Below are 21,097 nucleotides of genomic sequence, written 5' to 3' on the forward strand. Positions count from 1 at the left end.
AGGAAAAATATCAAGATGTTTAAAAGATAAGCACCAATTTTTTGTAAGGACAACTATAGCTCATGGTGCAAAAAGATGCATCTGCGTCTAAAGACTTGTGGAGATTCTTACGGGACCCACATAGAGGTCAAATATGTTGAACCACTTTTTTAGCTTACTCTAGATGAGTTGAAAGAAAAGGAGATACACACAGCCACAATGGATTCCCTAGAAAACACCTTGTCATACTATGAATACAAATATGTGGAGATGTTGGAAATAGCCTACAAAATGTGGGAGAAACTAAAGGTCATCCATGGAGGAGACAAGCATGTCATGAGAGCTAAAGTTGAAATCTTGCGAGGAAATTTTCATGACATGAGAATGCAGGAAGGTGAAGAGATTGAAGCCTATGAGAAGAGAGTAAAAGAGATCATGCTAGCCATCAAAGCATTTGGTGGAATAATATCGAAAGATGAGGGTGTGAGGAATATGTTGAGAACTCTATTGTCCAAATATGCCATAAGAGTGCTATTCATTCATGGGTTGAGAAAAATTGACAAGATGGATGTGTCGCTCGATGCATTGATAGGAAAGTTCACCACATTTGAATTGAGAAACTTTGACAAAAGTCAACCACCAAGGGTTGAGACACATTCAAAGCTTTGGTTTCTCTAGTTGCTACATTGCGGAAGAAATAAGAACCAAGTACTTGCACACACAAGAAGGAACTAGAAATTGTGTACATTGAAGAAGTAAAACAAGAAGAGTTAGAGGCTATGTTTTTTAAAAGAATGGTAAAAGGAAAAGAAAAGTAAAAAGGTAAGCTTCATTTCAAATGCTTCAACTGAAAAAAGGTATGATACTATGTTGCTAGATGTCCCAAACCTATTAGAAAGGAGAATAAAGATTCGAGAGAAAATAATAATTGGAAAGGCTCCAACAAGAAGTGGTCAAAAGAAAAGAAGAATAAACTATGCTACATTATTGAAGGTGTGATTGATAAAGAGTCAACAAGTCACAAGGAAGATGATGAGGATAAAGTATCTATTTTCACCATCATAGAAGAAAGGCTAGAGAGATCCTTGATAACCAGCACTAGTATCCACAAGAACTGTACAATAGATAGTGGCTTCTCATACCACATGTCAAGTGACACAAGAAAGTTTGGCAACAACTCGCCATGCACAGTGATAAGTAAGGGTATTGTAACCCTAAATGAATCCACTATCTATGAAGATATATTTAGTGGAAGAATTGAAATATAACATGTTGAGTGTGGCTCAACTAAGGGACAAAGGTTATAGGTTTGTACTAAACAAAGGGTCTTGAAAAATATTTGACAAGACAGGCTAGCTACTGGCCACAGGAGAACAAAGAAGAGGTAACCTCTTCTACCTCAACATTGTTGATAATACGTATATGTCAGTTAGCAATGATAATAGTTGGTTTTGGCATAGAAGATTGTGTCATGTATTTTTTGAAAGAATTTTCAAAGTAGGAAGGAAGAACTGTGCAAGGGGTCTACCCCCCATTACTAAGCCTGACAATGTTATGTCAGCTAGGAAATTTGGCAAGCACAAGTTTCTCTAACAAGTTACTTAATTTAGAACATGTACTTGATTTGATTCATACTAACTCATGTGATCCTATGAGGACAAAGAGTGTATATGGACATAAATACTTTATGTTATTCATTGATGATTTTTCTAAAATGATGTGGATTGTCTACTTGAAAGAGAAGTTAGAAGCCTTCCACATGTTCAAGGTCTACAACAAAATAGTGGAAATAGAAACTGGTAGAGCATTGGAGTTCTTAATATTAAACCAAGGAGGTGAGTTCACCTCGCAAGAATTTGAAAGTTACTACAAGGAGCATGGAATCAGAAGATAAATGTATGCTCCTAGGATGCCATAATAGAATAAGGTTACAGAATGAAGAAAGAGAATCATAGATTGTGCAAGAACAATGATGATCCAAAACAATATTGCACAAATCTACTGGAGAGAAGTTGTAAGCACAACTGTGTACACCTTGAGTAGGGTACAAATAAAGAAAGGGACAAAGAAGACTCCCTATGAGTTGTTGTTTGATCACATACCATCTATTAGTTACTTCAAGGTATTTGGAAGAAAATGCTATATAAAGAGGGATGAATACCAAGGGAAGTTTGAACCCAAAGTGAGAAGCATATCTTCTTGGGATACTCTACCAAGCAAAATGCTTATCGATGTTTAAATCTTCAAACAAACAAGATTGTGGGATCTTTCAACATAAAGGTAGACGAATTCTTAGAAAAGAATGAAAAAGACAATAAGAAAGGAACACGAGACTACATGCAATGAGTACATCCCCCATACAATAGAGAGAGTATCGATAGAGGAGGATCATATGCAAGAAGTTATACTAGCTTAGGTAGAAGAAGCTCAACAAGAAGAATAGAGAGTTGAGGGACATGGAGGAGAACCAGTGCTGGTGAAATATGTAAAAGACATCACTTACTTGATCAAATTATTGGTGAGAAGGATGCAAGAGTAATAACCAGGAGAAAGGCAAGAGAAGTAGTGTGTCCTCTCTCACACATAGAATCGAAAGAAACAAGTGAGGCTCTAAAAGAAGAAGACTGAGAAAAGCATGGAGGAAGAAATAGATCAAATAGTTAAAAATGACACATGGACTTTGGTAGCTAGACCCAATGACAAAAACATCATTGGAACAAAATGGGTGCTCAGAAACAAGATGAACAAAGAAGGAGAAGTGGTCAAGGACAAGGCAATACTTGTCTGCAAAGGATATGCATAAGAAGAAGGTGTAGATTATGGAGAAAATTTTGCACTAGTAGCCAAGATGGAAGGAGCGACAATACTCTTAACATTTGCAACACACAGGAACTTCAAGGTATACCAGATGGACATGAAGTCAGCATTCTTAAATGGAGTTCTAGAGGAATAAGTTTACATAGAATAACATGAGGGGTTTGAAAATGAACAAGGAAAGAATCAAGTATGTAGACTGAGAAAATTCCCTATATGGGCTTTAAAAGGCACCAAGAGCGTGGTATGGGAAATTGCACTCATACTTAATAAATATTGGGTTCATATTAATCAGTGACAACTACAACCCATATATGAAAGAAGAAGAGAGAGCTAGGTCTACTGATTGTAGAAATCTTCATGGATGACATCATATTTGAGGGGGAGGATAAGCTAAGTGATGATTTTGTAGAATCCATGAAGGAGTTTGAGATGTCTATGATTGGAGAGATAAAATTCTTTATTGGACTTCAAGTGTCCTAGTTAAAAGGAGGAATCTTCATTGGATAGACTAAGTATGTGAAGGAGGTACTTAAAATATTGGGCATGGAAGAAGCAAAACTGGTAGATACTCCAATCAATTGCAAATTAACAAAGGAAGATGAAAACCCTAAAGTGAATGAGACACTTTAATGGTATATGATTGGTAAACTGCAATTTGTGGTACATAGAAGATCATACATTGCACAAGCAGTTGGAATAGAAGCTATATTTTTTGCCAACCCAAAGGAATCACACATTGTAGCTGCAAAGAAGATCTTCAGATATCTAAAGGGTACTAAAGAATATGTCCTATGTTATCCTCCCAAAGGTTCTTTTGAACTTAGTGTTTTCACTAATATTGACTATGTGGGGAATATAGATTACAAAAAGAGCACAATTGGTGGTGCATTCTTTCTTGGAGGAAAATTGGTAGCATGGAACAACAAAAAGAAGAACTGCATATCACAGTCAATTATTGAAGCAGAAGATGTTGTAGCGATGAGTTGCACTCTAGTTTTTTGGATCAAACAACTGCTTTAAGGAATTTAAGAGAAAATGGTAGAATTGCTATCTATCAACTACGACAACACTAGTGCAATCAACATATCCAAAAACCCAGTTATGCACTCAAAGACTAAGCATATATCCATCAAGTATAATTTTCTGAGAGAACAAGTGCAAGAAAAAGAGGTTAGGTTGGAGTATATAACAACCAAGGAACAAGTGGAAAATATCTTCATAGAACCTCTTCAAAAGGATATGTTTATCTACGAGAAAGTTTAAGGGTCTTACCCCTATCTTGCCTAAACTAAAGCCCTAATCAAGTGAGCATCAATCCATATTCAAGAAAAGAAGAAATCTAAAGGTGGATTGATGAGAACAAGGGACTACTCCATAGGGGGAGTAATCAAGAATGAGAAAATAGTCGCATTTGGCATTCTTGTTTAAGGGGGAGAAGTTGAGGAAAGAAGAAACAAGATAGGATGGCATGAGAAAAGATGTAGATGATCCAATGCATGAAAGTGCACTATCTCAAGGGGAGACAATGAATAAATGAAAGAAGATCATGAGTATATCCAATTGACTAAGTGTTTCCATCAATGTCAAAGGGGGGGATTGTTGGCCTAAGTGTTGAAGACTTCCCAGTAAAAACACTGATAGACTTAGTCATCAATGGTGTTGTCATTTTTGGAAACACTCAAAAAGGAAATAGGATTGGTAGAAAGGCACAATGGATAAGGCAAGACAATCTACAACTCTAGGACAGCCTTAGTAGGAAAAGACATGAGATCCCAAGTAAGGAGAAGATAAAGGTGATCCACTTAGATAAAGGATGCTAAGTGAATTTTGCATGCACAATAAGCAGACAAATAATAGAAATGGATGAACAGAATAGCAAGAAGATCCAACCTGGATGTCATGATGAACATTAAGAAAGAAACTTGTGACTAACCAGTCATGTAAAGGGTAAGAGTGAAATCTACATCACATTTAAATGGTGATGGGAATAGAGATCAAGAAAAAATTGGAAGAATTTGAATTTGAATTCTTCCTAAGGGAAACCATCGAAGCACATGCAACTCATGACCTCTGTATGAACATGCCACATCTTGATAGGAATGGTGCACTATTGCAATGAGATGCTAAGCTAGCAGTAGGGGCGAGAATTCAAAATTTGAATTTGTAATGTGAGGCTTCTAAGTGAAGTTGAAAGGGCAATATAAAAGAAGATGGAACAGAAAGAGAAAAGGTTATATTTCCAAGTGATTAGCCACAAAGCTAGAGAGAGTCGAGCTAAGAGGAATCTCAAAGAGGAGAAGGGTGACAAGAGAGGTTATCCTTTAAAGGGTTGTGTTTTGAGGAAAGCCTAGGAGAAACTTCCAAGATAGAACATCATAAGGACAATGAGTGCAAGAGCCAAAAGAGCCAAGCGTACTAATGATAATATTCTAAAGATTGCAGAGCCAAGAGAAGGAAGAGCATAGTTGTAGATTGATCAAGAGAGCCAACTAGAGATCTATACCAAGTTATGTCCAGTAGCTAATTCATCAGATCACTTCTCTATTATTTACTTACCTTTGTAACAATAAATCCCAACGAGGGTTGATCCTAGTAGGTTCTTTGTATAAATCTCCAAATAGGGTGACACATTAACTTGTGTTCTAAAGTCCTTTAACCAGACTGCTCCTAACATGGAAATATCCTAACAGGTCTTACCAAATCCTCTAAGAGGGTGGCACTTCATAATGTCATTGTAATCCTTTAATAGAGATAAGTGTGTGTGCTTCAAAAGAATGCAAACTTGTGAGGATCAACTCACACACCATGGTTTTTACCCTAGAAATTTTTCTGTGAGAAAAATATTGTGTTATGTGTTGCTAGTTTCATGTGATGTGTTTTCTTTCTTGAACCTAACCGGTTGAGTTATTGCATGAACTAACCCATACAAAGGTGTGATGTGTGTCTCAAAGTAAATAGGTAGACTTTGTAAGTATACTAATTCAAGTAGGATTGAGAGTTAAACTTTAACCATAATCCAACAAGAAATGACCTTTTACCAAATATTTTCAATAAGTTGTCACATTTTGATCCAACCAACATTTTTGAAAAGTATTCTTATTTTCTATGTAAAAATTCACTAAACTTTTTGTAGTGCCTCTCGTGTTTGTAGTTTGTACCTTGTCTATTTTTTATATGAGAGATACTTGATACTCTTATTATTTGTACCTTGAGATGACCTGAGGGTCGAATGTTATACTTTGATTTAGTATTATAGATGCTATACTGTTATGTTGTTCAGTTTACCATATTTTCATGTTGATGTCATTTTGAGATGACAGTAGGTCTATGATGATATATGATTATCTAGTATTTGGACATATTTTATGATTATGTTATGTGATGGATTTTATGCTATGGTTATTTACTTTGTTCTTGTCTCTTTATGCTTTATGTGAATGTGAGTGATGTAAATGGATTAATTAGGTATTTAAAGCATTATTTTTTTGGCTATGATATTATATGCAATTGCACTTGATCATGTGTTTTAGTGTGCAGGAATTATATCCCTAGCAGTGGCACATGGAGTTAGTGATTCAACTATTCATATTTTACCAATGTCATCCTTGTATGGTCAACGTATCCTTATTTTAATTGTTTAAATTAAAACCTTTTGGTGATTATTAAATTCGAACTCATTTTCATTATGTGGTTAGACCAGTAAGTGTGTCTGTGCATTTAGAGGTTCACATTGTCACGGTAGTTGTTAAGTGATTTTCTGTGATTTTGGGTTTTTGGGATTTAAATCTTATTCAATTTAATTTTTGTAAAATTTGCCTTGGGTGAATTCTCGTTATGAGGAATAACCTATTTTTGTTTGGGTTAATTTAGAGTCTAGCTAGTCTAACTAGCTATTTGCCCTAATCAACTATTCACTTGAAAACTAAATAAGTTTGGAAAGAGGAATTTAATTCCTCATTTTTTCTATTTCACAAATTCAAAAATTGGAGAGCTTTCTTGAGATCCTCTTCTTGAAGGATTGGTTTTCTACTTATTCTAAGTGCTGTGAGTGTGGAATTTTTGCGACTTCAATCTCATTGGATCTAGCTCGGGGAGACCTTTCTTTGCAGTGACATTTGACAGTTTCAGCCAGTGATTTATGTTATTGTGTTGTTTTTAGTTTCTGTCTCTTTTGCTGTCAAATATGGCCTTTTCATTTTCTTGTTTTTGGTAGCAATTTGTTAGGAGGCTAAGAACTAGTGTTCCCCTCTGTTTTTGTTTGTTGGTTCTACTCGGTTGGTTGGGTATGAACATTTTTCCCTATTTTTGGGATGGGGGTTTGGGGTTTCGTGTCATTATGCTGGTCATTTTTGCATATAGTGTTCGAACTCAAATATTATTGGATTTTGAGTGTTTTTATACCCAAAGGCCAAATGGGTTTTAATTTCAAAGTTTTCCAGTTTTTGGGGTTTTTAGCTCATTTTGTGTGTTGTCCTATTTTCTCGAGTTTTCTTGGCATGAGTTTGGTCATGGACTTGGATCATCCATTTGGATGTTGATCAGACCTTTATTGCACTCTTATGTTACATTGGGATGTGTGTCGCATCTATCCTCCTAAGTCTTTCTTCGATTGAATGACTTTCTTCTTTGTATTCTCATTTAGTCCTTGTGTTATGATCTTTGTGATGGTGATGCGCCACACACGAGTACCTACGCATATAATTGTCAATTGACTTGTGGGGCCTGATCTTCCATGGTACTTCTGGAAGTTATGATCATTGGGGTTGGGTTGGGAATTTGCATGCCTTCGAGCACTCATCATTGGATGAGCATGGGTAGGATAGGGTAGCATATGGAGGGGCTTCTATCCTACAACCTAGTGACTATTTCGCGTTGGTTGGCAGAAGAATTTTTATATAAGTGATAACTAAATTAAAATACTCTGTGGTAATAATTATAAGATAATAAAATGTTTGGGTTGTGTGCCTTCCCTTCAGAAGAGTTGTTGTCTGGGTTGTGTGCCTTTTGTTGAGAACAGTAGCTACCAATACTAGCTTGGGCTTTTGGATGCCAAGCAACTCTCAATGATGTCAGGCCCTACTTAGTAGCCCATTGAGTGTCTGACTAGGACTTGTAGTTTATGCATTTTCATTGTCTTGGTTTCATCATCATATTGTCTGGCGTGTGTGTTAGCCATGGGCATTTTCTTGTGTGTGTTTATGGTTGGATCATTATCTCCATCAACACGGCAGGTGTGGGCATACGGGTTTCACATGGTTGGGAGGCGTAGCTACCTATACCACTGCTAGGGACTAGTGCACAAAGACGATCTCTTGTCCTAGTGTGACCATTGTTGAATATTTTTACTTGGTACTTCAAGTTCCAAAGTATGCTTTCTTGTGATTTATGCTTTCATTGGGATGCTTGTGTATCATGTTTAGATGATGTTAGTTGTTGATGCATTTCCTTATTATGATGATTAGCATATGATAGATGATGTTATCTATTTTGTAGGAATATCTTATGCTTTACTTCTAGCATATTAGATTTCCTTATGATTATGTTGTAGCACATTTTAGTAGTGACGTCCTTATATGATAGTACTGATGATCTGATTGGTAGCTTGGGATGTTATGCACGGGGGGTGGTTAGGGACCACAATGGTCTTATGATGCTATTATGGTTGGGACAAACTACGTAATTAGTTTGGTTGTATTGTTCATTGTCATGTTGTTTCAATTTATTATGATGTTGTTTCAGTACACTGCAATGTTTCTTTATGTACTTCCCCTTCACTGCTTGATTAGATTTTTAGATTCAAATTTTGGTTTTCCATCTTTTAGTTATTGTTCGAGTGTCCTTGCCTCAAGATGTGGATCTAGTACTCCTCATTGTGGAGGAACTTTGTCTTAGTTTTTTTACCTTTTTGTTCCTGGCTTGCTATCTTGGGATCTCGCGTGGTGTGTTGGGTTTCTTTGCGTGGCCTTTGGCACTTTCTCACGCAAAACCAAACAACAGTTTTGGGTGTCTTAGTTGTTTGGCCAAGTACCTTCTCATGCCATTTGTTGCACATACTCGTGCAAAAGGTACTTCCTTGCATGGCATGTTGCACATCTTCATGTGAGAATCTATCAGTTTGTGGTCCTCGCATGAAAGAAAGGGAGCATCTCCACTGGTTTTCAAGGATCAATTTTTTGGTGATTCTAGTACCTTTGGGTTTACTTAATTTTCCATGCCTTGATAGATCTTAGTTTCTTTGTGTGGTTGTCATTTCTATTTTTTGTTTCTTGTTGTGTGTGTGTCAGTTCAAGTAGTGGCATTTGGATATTCGTTGGTTGTTGGGATGGTGGTTAAGTCTTCTGTTGTGATTTAAGTGATCTATGTATGATGTTTTCATATGCACTCATATATATATCTTGGCTTGTATTTCATCCTTGTTCCAAGGATCTCAAGCAGGGCATTACACTTTTGCCCTAGACCATGAGAATTTATTATAGATTGTTACTTTTTCATTGAAGAGAACAAAAGCACCCTATGGACTATATGGTCATTCAATTTTTGAAAGTGAGATTGGGAGAACTTGTCGTAATATTTTAGAATTTGCTTATGGCATCTGGATAAATGATTTTAAGGTTTTGGTTCCTTTTAAACTAAAAGAGGGGTAAAAAATTTATTGAATACCAAAGAGAGAAGAACAACACAAGAAACAAAGAGAACTACAAAGCTTTATCTTGGTCCACAAGTTGAACCAGCATTTGAGATAAATCAAGGGTAAGCATCCTATGATCAATAATGTTCCAAGCCGGCCCATGCTCAAAGGCCCATTTAGCCAAACAATCAACCACATCTTTCCACTCATGAGGGACATGCATAAAAGACACAAAATCCATAGAATTGCATAACTAAGTGATTTGCTAAATAACCAGAGCCAAATGCCAATCCACATACCCAAGGTTCCTTCTATTCAATAAATTCACAACCACCTGCGAGTAAGTCTCACGTATAATTCTTCTCTAGCCACACTGATAGCATTGGTCCACTGCAACTAAGATAGCCAAGGCTTCCATGAGGTTATTAGTATGGTAACCCTTGTATATAGAAAATAGAAATTGAATATCACCAAAATTGTCATGCCCAACTCCCCCAATACTAGCCAGACCAAGCTTTCCCTAAGAAGAACCATCAATGTTAATTTTAAGAACTCCAGCCTCAAGAGGAGTCTAATGCCCCTTATGATTAACGTGTTGAGAGTGCTACCTAGCTCTATTCCCAAAGCGATTGTGGGGGACTGAGGGAGTGCCACCCTGAAGAGGAAAGGAAAGGCGTGAGTAAATACTAGCATCTCTAAGATTCGTACCTCCACCAATGTCACATTTAGCTAGGAGTGTTTCATGAAGAGAATTAACAATTTTCCCCCACATGTGCCTGATCTCAAACTGCACATCATGAAAGATCCTCCTATTCTTCTCAAGCCAAACATGCCATAAAATAAGGGAAGGGCCAATAGTCTAAGCAACCTGAAGAAAAGAAATCTTGGAAGGGGAATGGCCCAAACGGTCCCAAAATTCAAACAAAGAGGAAACATGACAGCATGTGCATCCCAACACACTTCACTAGAAGTGTCAAACCCGTTTGGCAAAGGGGCATTAGAAAAAAAGGTGATAAACAGTCTCTTAACTATTGCGACATAAAACACAAATAGAAGGCCCCTGGAAACCTCACTTGCAAAGATTCTCCCAAGTAAGACAACGATTGTAAACCAAAATCCAGAGGAAAAGGTCACACTTGGGCCATGAAAAACTATTTCAAACTTTCTTCCACCAAGAGACCTCCCCCTCGCCAAAAAGTTGCTTCATCGGCGCAAGGTACCTTGAAGAAACAAAATACTTTCCTGAAGAAGCACCTCCCCAAGCCAAAACATCATGTTCCTATAGAGAGTTGCACTCCCTAGAAGCCAATATCTGAGATAGTTCCAACCGATCCCTCAGAGAGCCACCCGGCTGCCAATCAGAAGAATTCTTCCATCTGTAACCCACAGCAAGGGTCAGGTTATAAGCCTCCTTATAATGAGCCACCTTATTCCATCCAGTAGAAAGGAAAAAATCAGAAATAAAATACAAGTGTGGATGAGAGCATAAGAGAGGAGGATGCCCATTCCAAGAATCACTTCAAAATAGAGCCTCAGTGCCTCTGTTACATATCCAAAATAGACTTCTCTTCACTAGGTGAGCACCAATCTTGAGGGTATTCCACACCATAGAGCCTATTCCCTCAAGAGAAAACCTAGAAATATCTGAAGGTTCAACACTAGGTAAATACTTGTGTGACAGGATACAGGCCCAAAGCGAAGACTAACTAGAACACCAGCACCAATAGAGCTTGGCAGCAAGAGCTTGACTACACAAGAGAGCAAAATGAAGGTTGAGGCCTCCTTCCTTCTTTAGCCTACAAATGGTATCCCAATTGATGAGGCTCCATTTGGTATTTTGCAAATTGCCACTCCAAAGAAATTGGTGAGAGAGAGCATCAAATTCCTTAAAAAAATACACTGGGGTAGCCTAAATTATGCTTATGTTTATGGGAATGGCCTAAATCACAGATTGTAAGAGTGTCACCCTACTAGCAATAGAGAGCCACCTATGAGTCCAATGATTAACTTTTTGCCAAAGTTTTTCAAGCAAGCTCTGCCAGAAAAGCCTAGGGTATCTTCCCACCACAATAGGGACCCCCAATTAAATCAGAGGGAGAGACTCAATCTGAAATCTCAAGATATTAGCAATCCTTCGTTGGATAGGCTCAGGAGTGTTGAAGAAAAAAATAGAGGACTTGTGCTCATTAATTTTCTGCCCAGAGGTAGCCAAATAAGTATTCAAGGTGAGTCGAAAGGCTTCAGCTTCCCGAATCTGAGTTCTCTCAACAAGGGTCATATCATCAACAAATTGGAGGTGGGAAAGAGTGGGCAAACCATTTCCCCATTGCCATCCTTGAATCATATTTTGGGAAACATGAAACTTGATAAGTATACCAAGTCCCTCAGCCATAATGATAAACAAATAAGGAGAGAGGGGATCTCCCTGACGAAGACCTCTAGATGCCCCAAAAAGCTCCGATAGTTCACCATTAATAAGGACCGAGAAGGAAGGAGTAGTAACACAACTCAAAACCCATCTAACCCATTCCTAACTGAAGCCAAAAGCTAGAAGAACTTTTTGCAAGAAACCCCAATTGACTCTATCATAAGCCTTAGCCATATCAAGCTTAATGAACATGGTGTGTTCCCTAGAAGTACACATAGAGTGAATAGCTTCAGAAGCAATAACCAACCCATCCAAAATTTGTTTTCCCACCACAAAACCCCCTTGTTCCTCAAAGAGAACCATGGGAAGCCAAACTTTAAGCCTCTCTACCAGGAACTTAGTAATGATTTTATAGACCACATTACAAAGAATAATGGGCCTAAAGAAGTCCAACTGATTAGCCTCTTCCTTCTTCAGAATAAGGACTAAGAAAGTAGCATTCAAGGCCTGGAGCATTTCTTTGTTGGAATAGGACTCCTGAACCACATCCAAAAGGTCATGATTGATAATATCCCAAAATTCCTAAAAGAATTCAACAAGGAAGCTATCAGGTCCTAGAGCTTTTCCTTTACACAAGTTGAAAACCACCCCCTCCAAGTCAGGCATACAAATTGGCCTCATAAGAGAGTCATTCATCTCCCTAGTCACAATAGAAGGAATACATGACAAGATTGTATTCTCCGCTAGAGGTAAATCATTTGAGAAGAGAGTAGAGTAAAATTGAATAGCTTCCTTGGATATAGCTTGAGAGGAGGTCAGACGCATCCCATTAGAAGTAACAAGAGAAGAAATGTAACTCTTGTTACGTCAACCCTGCATAGATTTATGGAAAAATGCGGTCCCCTTCTTGAAGCCAGTCAACCTAAGCCTTATGTTTCCAATAAATTTCTTCTCTAAGATCCCACTCAGCTAAATCACTGGAAGCTTGGGATTCTACTATGCCAAGAGCTTCAAAAAAACCCAAATCCCAAATCTGCCTGGTAATAACTTCAAGACGATCTTGAGCCCTCTTCTTCATAATGTGAAGATTACCAAAACAATTCCTGTTCCAATGCTTCAACTTCCTTTTAACATACTGAAGTTTTTTAGAGAAGGAGAACATAATAGTGTCATAGGCAGGGTCTCCCTGTCTCCACCAGTGAGCCATTAAATCATGGAGAGAAGAGTCTCAAAGCCACATCAACTGGAACTTAAAGGGAGGCTTCTTGGGGACAACAACATAACTAGTTGTGAGCTTGATAGGCCAGTGGTCAAAACCTCTCCAGTCAAGAATTTCAAAAGAGAGAGAAAGAGAGCCACAATTCCAAAAGCAAGAAACTAGGAACCTGTCCAAGCATTTCGAGATGACATCATTTCCAACCCTTTGATTGTTCCAAGTAAAGAGCCCATTAAGAGGTTTGGCATTAGAGAGATGTAAAAGATCAATATTTTGTCAAAGAAGCTCAGAAGAAGGACCCAAGCGATCCAACCCACCCCTCTTCTCCTCTAGACTGAGAACAGAGTTGAAATCTCCAGCCACAATCCAAGACAAGAAAGGATGACAACTTCTAACATGCCTAATATGTTCCCAGAGCTTGAGCTTGCCAAGGAGATCAATAGGAGCATACACATTAGTAAGAAGAATCATCTCTCCAGCTTCTAGAGAGGATGCAACCATTGAGAGAGCTGAGAGGCAAGAGACCTAGTAAAGTGGCGTAACTTTCCTAGGATCCCAGCAAATGGCAAGACCACTAGAGCCCCCCAAAGCACCAACACACTGACATTGGCCTAGAAACCAAATTTTAGGAGCAATTTGTTGTAGGATATCCTCGCGCCAGAACTCCAAAGGAAGCCGCAGCAGGTGGACCCATACAAGAACCCTCGAAGGAAGATCCTCGGCAAAATTGAACCCCGTATGCTAGGGTTTGACAAAAAGACCTACACGGTCATAAAAATATGGGCCTCCCTCAAAGACCTGGTTCCGATCTGACATGCAATAGAAATTCACCAAAAAGTAGCTATTACTAGCTAGCACAATATCCATATCACCTTCCACCTGCCATGAACGGTGAATCTAGACTTCCAAAGCCGACAAGGAAATTCGGATACCAAGAAACTTGCATATCAATGCATGTGTGGCCAAATAGTCCACATCTTCCATTATTGCTTCCGAAGGGATAACCAGCATAGGTTGATGTTGACTACACGGAAGGCAACAATTATCTTTATTTATCTTTGAGCGCTCACTAACATAAAATGGCTCCTTCTCCTATGAACTCACCCAAGGAGAAGATCCATCACAACCAGAGGCTCCAACAAGAATGAGACTCCTGGAGACCCCACTCGTGGCCATAAGAGCCCAACAAACAAATTCTAAACCAGGATCGAAGCAATCTCAAATTTCTACAAAAAAATATCTTAAACTTTACTGTTGTGCCCTAGTCGCTCCAATTGCCAAACTTCAATTGCCCTCAATCGCCTGGTTCAAAACTTTCAAACCAATCTAACCTTGTTAGTTTATCTTATCGAGACTAAATTCTCTTTGGTTCCTTTGGAATGCAACATTGATATTTATTTATTTTAGGACTCAAAAACATGAGATTTTTTTTAACAAATCTAGAACTTTGATGATCTAGTTCTTATTACATCCAAAGAGATTTCCTTAAAACTAACTCCCTATTAAAAAAGGAAAAAAAAGTTAATTTAATACTAAAATTAAGATTTTATTATGCAAAGACTATTTATAATGATGAACCTTTAATATAAGGATTAAGATGAAACGCTAAGAGGAGACTAAAACAAGAGACACAAAGTGTCATAATTCCTACCTAATGATAGTTTTGATGGAATAAGAATATTGCAAAATTATGTTAAAAAAATAATTTATAAATATTATAATAAATATATAAATGAATAATATTGATAAGTATAATATTATGATGGTAAATTAAATTAAATTGGATAATGTACTTAGAAGTAAATTTATTACTTATTGTATAATCCTAATTTTAGAATATTTTTAATTCTTTATGAATCATAAATTAAAATAAGAGAAATTAAATTCTATTTATCATTTATAAAATTAAATAATTAACTTTTTACCAAAACCCTTGTTACTCCATGAATAAAGCTTAATGATAATTAGAAGTGATCAAACTTAATTAATACAATTTGTGAACTCGCCACTTCACCCCAAATCAAAGTTAATTAGCTTAAAAATAAAATTGTTGAATTAATTATTATTAATGACTATTGTTCCTTGGTCATGCTAGCATGCTTTGAAAATTGTTTTCTACACAGGGCATGCATGCTATGCATTGAATATGTGTCCATGTTTTTCTATACAGCTGATATACCTGGGGCTGTAGTAATGGAAGAGATGGCTGATTTTACCTCATTTATATCACCTCATTTAAACATTTTGTGGTGGAAGAGTATTTTGAACTTTGAAAACCAGTAAGATCAAATTTTAGGGAAAATGTGATACTTTATTGAACATTATTAAATTATAATGTGTAAATATTCATCTAGCTCACAAAGACAATTTTTTTAATAATAGTTTTAAAATAATTTAATTAAAACTGCACTCCATTAAAAGAAAAAAATTAAACTTTATTTTATTTAAAATAAATATATACAACAAATTCATTGAATTTTAATAATAATTTTGCATGCAGGTTTCATGTGGACAGTTAAGAGATGGGCAAGATGGACAGGTGTTGCTGGACATGTAAGGCATTAGGATGACTCGGTTAATCGTCAATTTGAACAGTGCAGAGATGCCCCAAGGACGGTAATAATGGCGACAGTTTCATACTGTAAAAAATGCACAAGGATAATCAAGAAGCCGCCTGCTTGTTCATTGTATGTTGTTTTGGACAACGGAGAAAGCTTGAGGCTCTGGTTGAAGAAGAGTCTCCTCTACTTCCCATGGCCCCCATTGATATTCATGTTGTCTGCGAAGGGAAATTTACCCCTGTGGCGGATTATTTACTGTCTTTGAAAGCACATTTGCACGGAAAGGCTAAAATGTCATCCGTTAATTCATGGTGAAAGACTACTGAAAAGTACCAAATGGCTGCCTCTGGCTTGAATCAGGCCGCCATGTTAAATCTGGAGCTCTGCCTCTGCGTATTTGGGGCTTATTGCTGAGGATGTTCTTGTTCAGGGTTTCTGTATGAATTCTTACGGTCACCATGCCAATGTTCTACCGTCCTCTGTTCATGGACAGAAACTTGTTCCCTACGGTTGGGTTGGGAATTCTGTTACTCAATGTGCTTGGCCTTTCCATCAGCTCCTTTATGGACCTCAAACTCCTCCCTTGATTGCTCCAAATGGAGATGTGAGAATTGATGGAATGGTCAACAGCACTGCCACTGTTTTGGCTAGAGCTGTCACAAAACCATTCAATACAGGGATGCTGCTGCTCCATTGGAGGTTATTTTAGCTTTCTTAGAATTTGGCCAAAAACCAAACAGCCAAATAAGTTCACATACTTCAATCTCCTGAGCTCTCCAATTTGTAGACAGATGGAAAGATGTAATCGCGATAGACCTCCAAATGGAGGAGTTAGAACAACACTCCTCTAACTTCACTCTAATGAATTTCATACTGCTGCAGTTCAGTCCTCTCCACGACTCCGGCGGCTTCTTCAACTGCTAAATTCTCTGTAGTAAGCGAAGTCAATGCCTTGATTGAAATTCAAGAGAGAATTATGTTCCTCTTGTGAACATGCAGAACAGATAATAGAGCATTTAGAACATAATTTTACTTTTGTAGATTTGCTGCTGAAATTGCAAGCAGCCTATATAGCAAAATGTCTTGAAAATATTTTGTGCAGGGGCACTTGGCTTGGTTCGATATACAATTCCTATTAAAAATAACGCATGTTCCCAGTACATAAAACCAATTTTTATTTTATGGAAAAACAAAAAAAATTGTGCTAAAACTATGTAGATGATGCCAAAGACGTTAATTTGCACACACCGAGATTGTACTAGAATGTTGCTGCAGAATTATAGTCACAGAATTAACGAACAAGGCATTGTAAGCAGAATAGAGGAACTGCTGGGCAAAGAAAGAAAGTGCAGAATATTTGTGTTCAGGAGCTATAATTAGCAAGCCTTGCTTGCTGTGCTTTTCAAATCGTTTTACTATTTCACATTTGATCACATTCAAACTCTTGGCAATAGAATCCCTTTGGCAAAGGAGAAGCGGCTTATTTGTCGTTACAAAACCGCAATAAAATTGACAGAAGTAAAAAAGGAATTAGGAAAAACACATATCCAAATCATATCTAAAAGAAGAGTAGCCATATTCAAAATCAAACGGAGAAGACAAAAAAGATTTAAATTGGGTCTGACCAGAAATTCCAAATTCCAGTTTAATTGGGTTTGCCAAAATCCCAGCTTAGCTTATTTGAGTTTGCCAAAATAACAGTTTATTTGGGTTCGCTAGAACACAAAACCAACATCCATAGACAACTAACAAAAAACACCTTACTGCTTATTACTCCATCTCTCCTTCACCTCCGTATTCTACGTATTCTTGCATCCAAACTCTTAATTTGTCTCTATGGCAAAAATCTTCCAAATCTGTTGGATATTATCATAACCTCAAAAAAAAAAAAAAAATCTGTCCACACAACTTTCTGGAATAGAGCTGGAATAGAGCTTTCTCGAAGCCTCCAGAAAAGCTTGTAAATTTGTTTTATGCGAACAACCAAAGCTTTCAAATTTTGCTTAGGTTAAATTTGACAATCATCTACATGTCAAAAGTTTAAATCTTATTATAAATAGAATATACTTTTAAAATTAATTTAACAAATTTAACAAAAGCTCTTTAAAATTTTGAAAAAGGAATAAATGAAAGCAAAGTAATTTGTAAATAGAAATAATTTGAAGTAAAATTATATATATATATATATATATATTACATTTTGATTTTTGAAAAAAAAAATTTATATTAAGAATTATAATATTATTTTCATTTTTTAATTCTAAAGTGTTAAAAATGACATTTATAGAAAATGAATGTAAAAAAAAATGGTTAAAATTAGTCTACATTCATAAATGTTTAAAGTCATAAATTAATTAATTTTTTAATATAAATATATTAAAACAATATATATATTGTTGAATGATAATAATATGATATTTTTAGTGGAACTTGTGCAATTAGCAGGAAAAAAATAAAAACCACCCAAAAAGTTTGCACAAAAACTAAAGAATCTTAAATTTATATGTATTACTATTTTAAATTAATCTTAGGTATATATTTACTTTTTATAATAAATAAAAAATAGATCTTAACATTCATTATACTTATTAAGCCGAGAGGCTTTCTACAGTGGCAACAATCTTCAATGTAAACATTTTTCATTTTGAAAAAAATTTGACGTTCATTTACATGTCAGAAAAATAAAAGAGAAATAGACTATAATTATAATTAAAATCATGAAAATTGCAGAGAGGAAATGGAAATAAAAATGAGACAGATCAAGAGTCTCGAATCATTTCCTCATGCCTCTTAGGCTCACATAAATGTGCGATGATAAAAATTATGAAATTATGAAAATAGACGCCTCGAGAAGGATATCTCTCGGCTTATTTTATATATATATATAAGCTAGTATAAATAGATTTACATAATTCTAAAATTCATAGAATAAAATTTATACAGAACACAACATTCTATAATTGAGTCTTATATTTTTGGCTTTTAAAAAACCTCTCTAGAAACTTCTACAGTCTGTTTGGCGAAGCGGTAAAGAATTGGTCTGAACAACAGGAGATGGGAAAAATGGAATGCTATTTTGTTGCAGCATAACCAGCAATCCACTGAAGGCAAACAAGCCATATTTGCAGCTTTTTGGTAGATTTATACTCAGTCTGATGGAAATGCAACTCATACAACTGACAAAAACGTTCAAATCAATATTTTCACCCAACTGAATGTGAATCAAATTTCACGCTGTCTAAAACAGAGCTTTCATTTCATACCCAAAATCCATCTCATGCGTCACTCCAAATATCAAAAACTTCAATTGCTAAATCTGCTCTATGGACCAAGCAAAGTCGGTGGAAAGGGAAACTAATTGTAAATTCTGAATAGCTCTCCTGCGGTGACAATTTCAGAATTTATCGATTGCATTTTCTATTTGCATTTTTTTTTCATTTTGTTTCCAAATTCGGTGAAATTGAGCGCAAGGATTTTCTAGGAAAGAATTCACTTAGCACGGCGACGAATTGGCAAAGTGGGCAACGTAAAATGGTGATATTTTCCAAAAAAATCGTTCACGTTGTTTTATGAATGAAATCACCAAAAACAATAAATCTATGGGATTATATGGTTTACAAACAATTCAAAACAAGTGATTTGTTAGTACTTTGTACGACTATCACGGGGAATATTTATTGTTTCTAAAAATGAGCGATGCATTATTGTCTTTTGATTTTTTTAAAATAATTTTTTATAATGGAAAATAAAATTAAACCCCATTATAAAAGTCCTGGTCCAATCAAAAAAAAGTTTTTTTGTTTTGATAAATGAAATTAAAAATATACAATCTAAAAATCTTAGGATATGTTGTTTCTTGTAAAATAAAGAAATAGGCAGGGGGTAAACAAAAACATTAATACCCTGCCTAATAAATAGAACATAAAATATTTGTTTAAATTAATATATTTGTAAATATAAATCATCCATTTTAAAAAAAATTAAAATAAGAAGCTCAAATTAGTAAAAAAATAAATAAATAGAAATAAAAGAAATATGAATAATTTTAGATGTAGTAAATTAAATTATAGTTATTTTGTAGTGGATCTATCGGCATTTCTTTAGATAGATTTATTTAAGATATCTATACTAGTATTTATAAAATATGATCAAATTCTCTCAACTTTAAAAAAGATGAATAGTCTTAAAAATTCTAAAATATGATTGGCATCTAACCGATGCAATAGTTACCTCTCTAGGGCAGGAACTAATAAACCATATAGTATATGACTCCATCCATGAGAGACACAAAAACCACTTTGACCTAAGAAAACTTCAATATGTTAGTGGGAATTTGACCTAATAATTAATTAAGTAATTAATGTTTTCACTTCAATAGCAAGTATTCTTGTAATTTTCATTATTCAATTTATCAAATCTTATCTCGCTTTCTATCAAATTCAATTATACCACTTCTTATGATAGTAAAATATAAAATTGCTCATTAAGGCTCTGTTCTCTTCTCTTTTTCAAGTTTGTAAAACTCAAAAAAAAACTCAGTGCTGACACGATCCTAGAACATAAAATCAGCATTGACAACACAAAACAATACACAACAAAAGAGTTAACAATTGAATTTTTACCCCAGCGAAATCCTATTTCACTTGCGTATATTTTAGAATCATGCTTATTTCTCACATAAGAAACAAAACACTATATCAATATGATTAATACATATGCAGGAGTCACAAGACCAGGGCCGATACTGCCATGCATAAAACAATATCCAGATTCATAAATTGAAGTATGTTTATCATAATACAACACTTGAAAACAGCATAAAAGCCTTCAAATTCTAGAGAAGGTGCTATTTTCCTACTGGGACTCTTACATTCACATAAATCGTATTGGTTATCTTTGTGCAAGTATTACAACAGAACTCAATGTTCACAATAGCATTCAATACCCAATGCGTATGAGTGATAGGTACTCAACTTCCTTTTACTCTCTTGCTGAGAGTCACCCAAGATTACCTCTAGTATACCTGGTTTTGTCATGCGTGGTGAAGCATAAGTTGCCTTAGCGTGGTGCAATATCAGGAATAGTACCACTCAAAAGTTCACTTCCCATAACATTAGAAGACATATAAGGATTTTGACTGGTCATTTCAACCCTACTTGGTTTTTTATCTATTAAAGCATCCATTTCAGTGGAATGCATGGGTGTAATGTCCACTTCAGGTGTAATCTTGAAGATCTTCTCAAGCTCATGAACAACGTCAGCCATGGAAGGGCGTGCATCTGTTTCATCCTTGCAACAGGACAATGCCAGAGTGACAAATGGTTCCAAGCTTTCTGAAGGATATGAACCCATCTTCACATCAATCAAAGATATCATCATTCCAGATTGATATGCCATATTCACCTGCACGGAGAACATTGATGATTATAGACTGTATACCAAAAAGACATTGCAGCTGAGAAACAATATTAATCTTCCTATCTCACAACTTTCAATCATTTAGAATGGATACTATAAATAATTTTTCT

At 35.9% G+C, this 21,097-nt stretch overlaps 1 protein-coding gene and 1 pseudogene across 2 annotated transcripts in view; one reads left to right on the forward strand and one right to left on the reverse strand.

Annotated features, from left to right (window-relative positions):
• The first annotated feature begins 198 nt into the window (after positions 1–198).
• On the forward strand, positions 199–16,714 carry LOC149556567 (protein EXORDIUM-like 2; annotated as a pseudogene).
• A 3,605-nt stretch (positions 16,715–20,319) lies between these two features.
• Positions 20,320–21,097, reverse strand: part of LOC149556568 (putative LRR receptor-like serine/threonine-protein kinase At1g06840) — an 84,176-nt gene continuing 83,398 nt past the window's right edge. For both annotated transcript variants that reach the window (XM_089830936.1, XM_089830935.1), the window contains one exon: positions 20,320–20,972. In XM_089830936.1, coding sequence (XP_089687062.1) covers positions 20,628–20,972 — 345 coding nt within the window. In that variant the 3' untranslated portion in view covers positions 20,320–20,627. The remainder of the gene's footprint in view (positions 20,973–21,097) is intronic.

Source organism: Cupressus sempervirens, chromosome 5 (genome assembly GCF_028749045.1).
Source record: "Cupressus sempervirens isolate cs-2001-9-10 chromosome 5, ASM2874904v1, whole genome shotgun sequence".
NCBI classification, from domain to species: domain Eukaryota; kingdom Viridiplantae; phylum Streptophyta; class Pinopsida; order Cupressales; family Cupressaceae; genus Cupressus; species Cupressus sempervirens.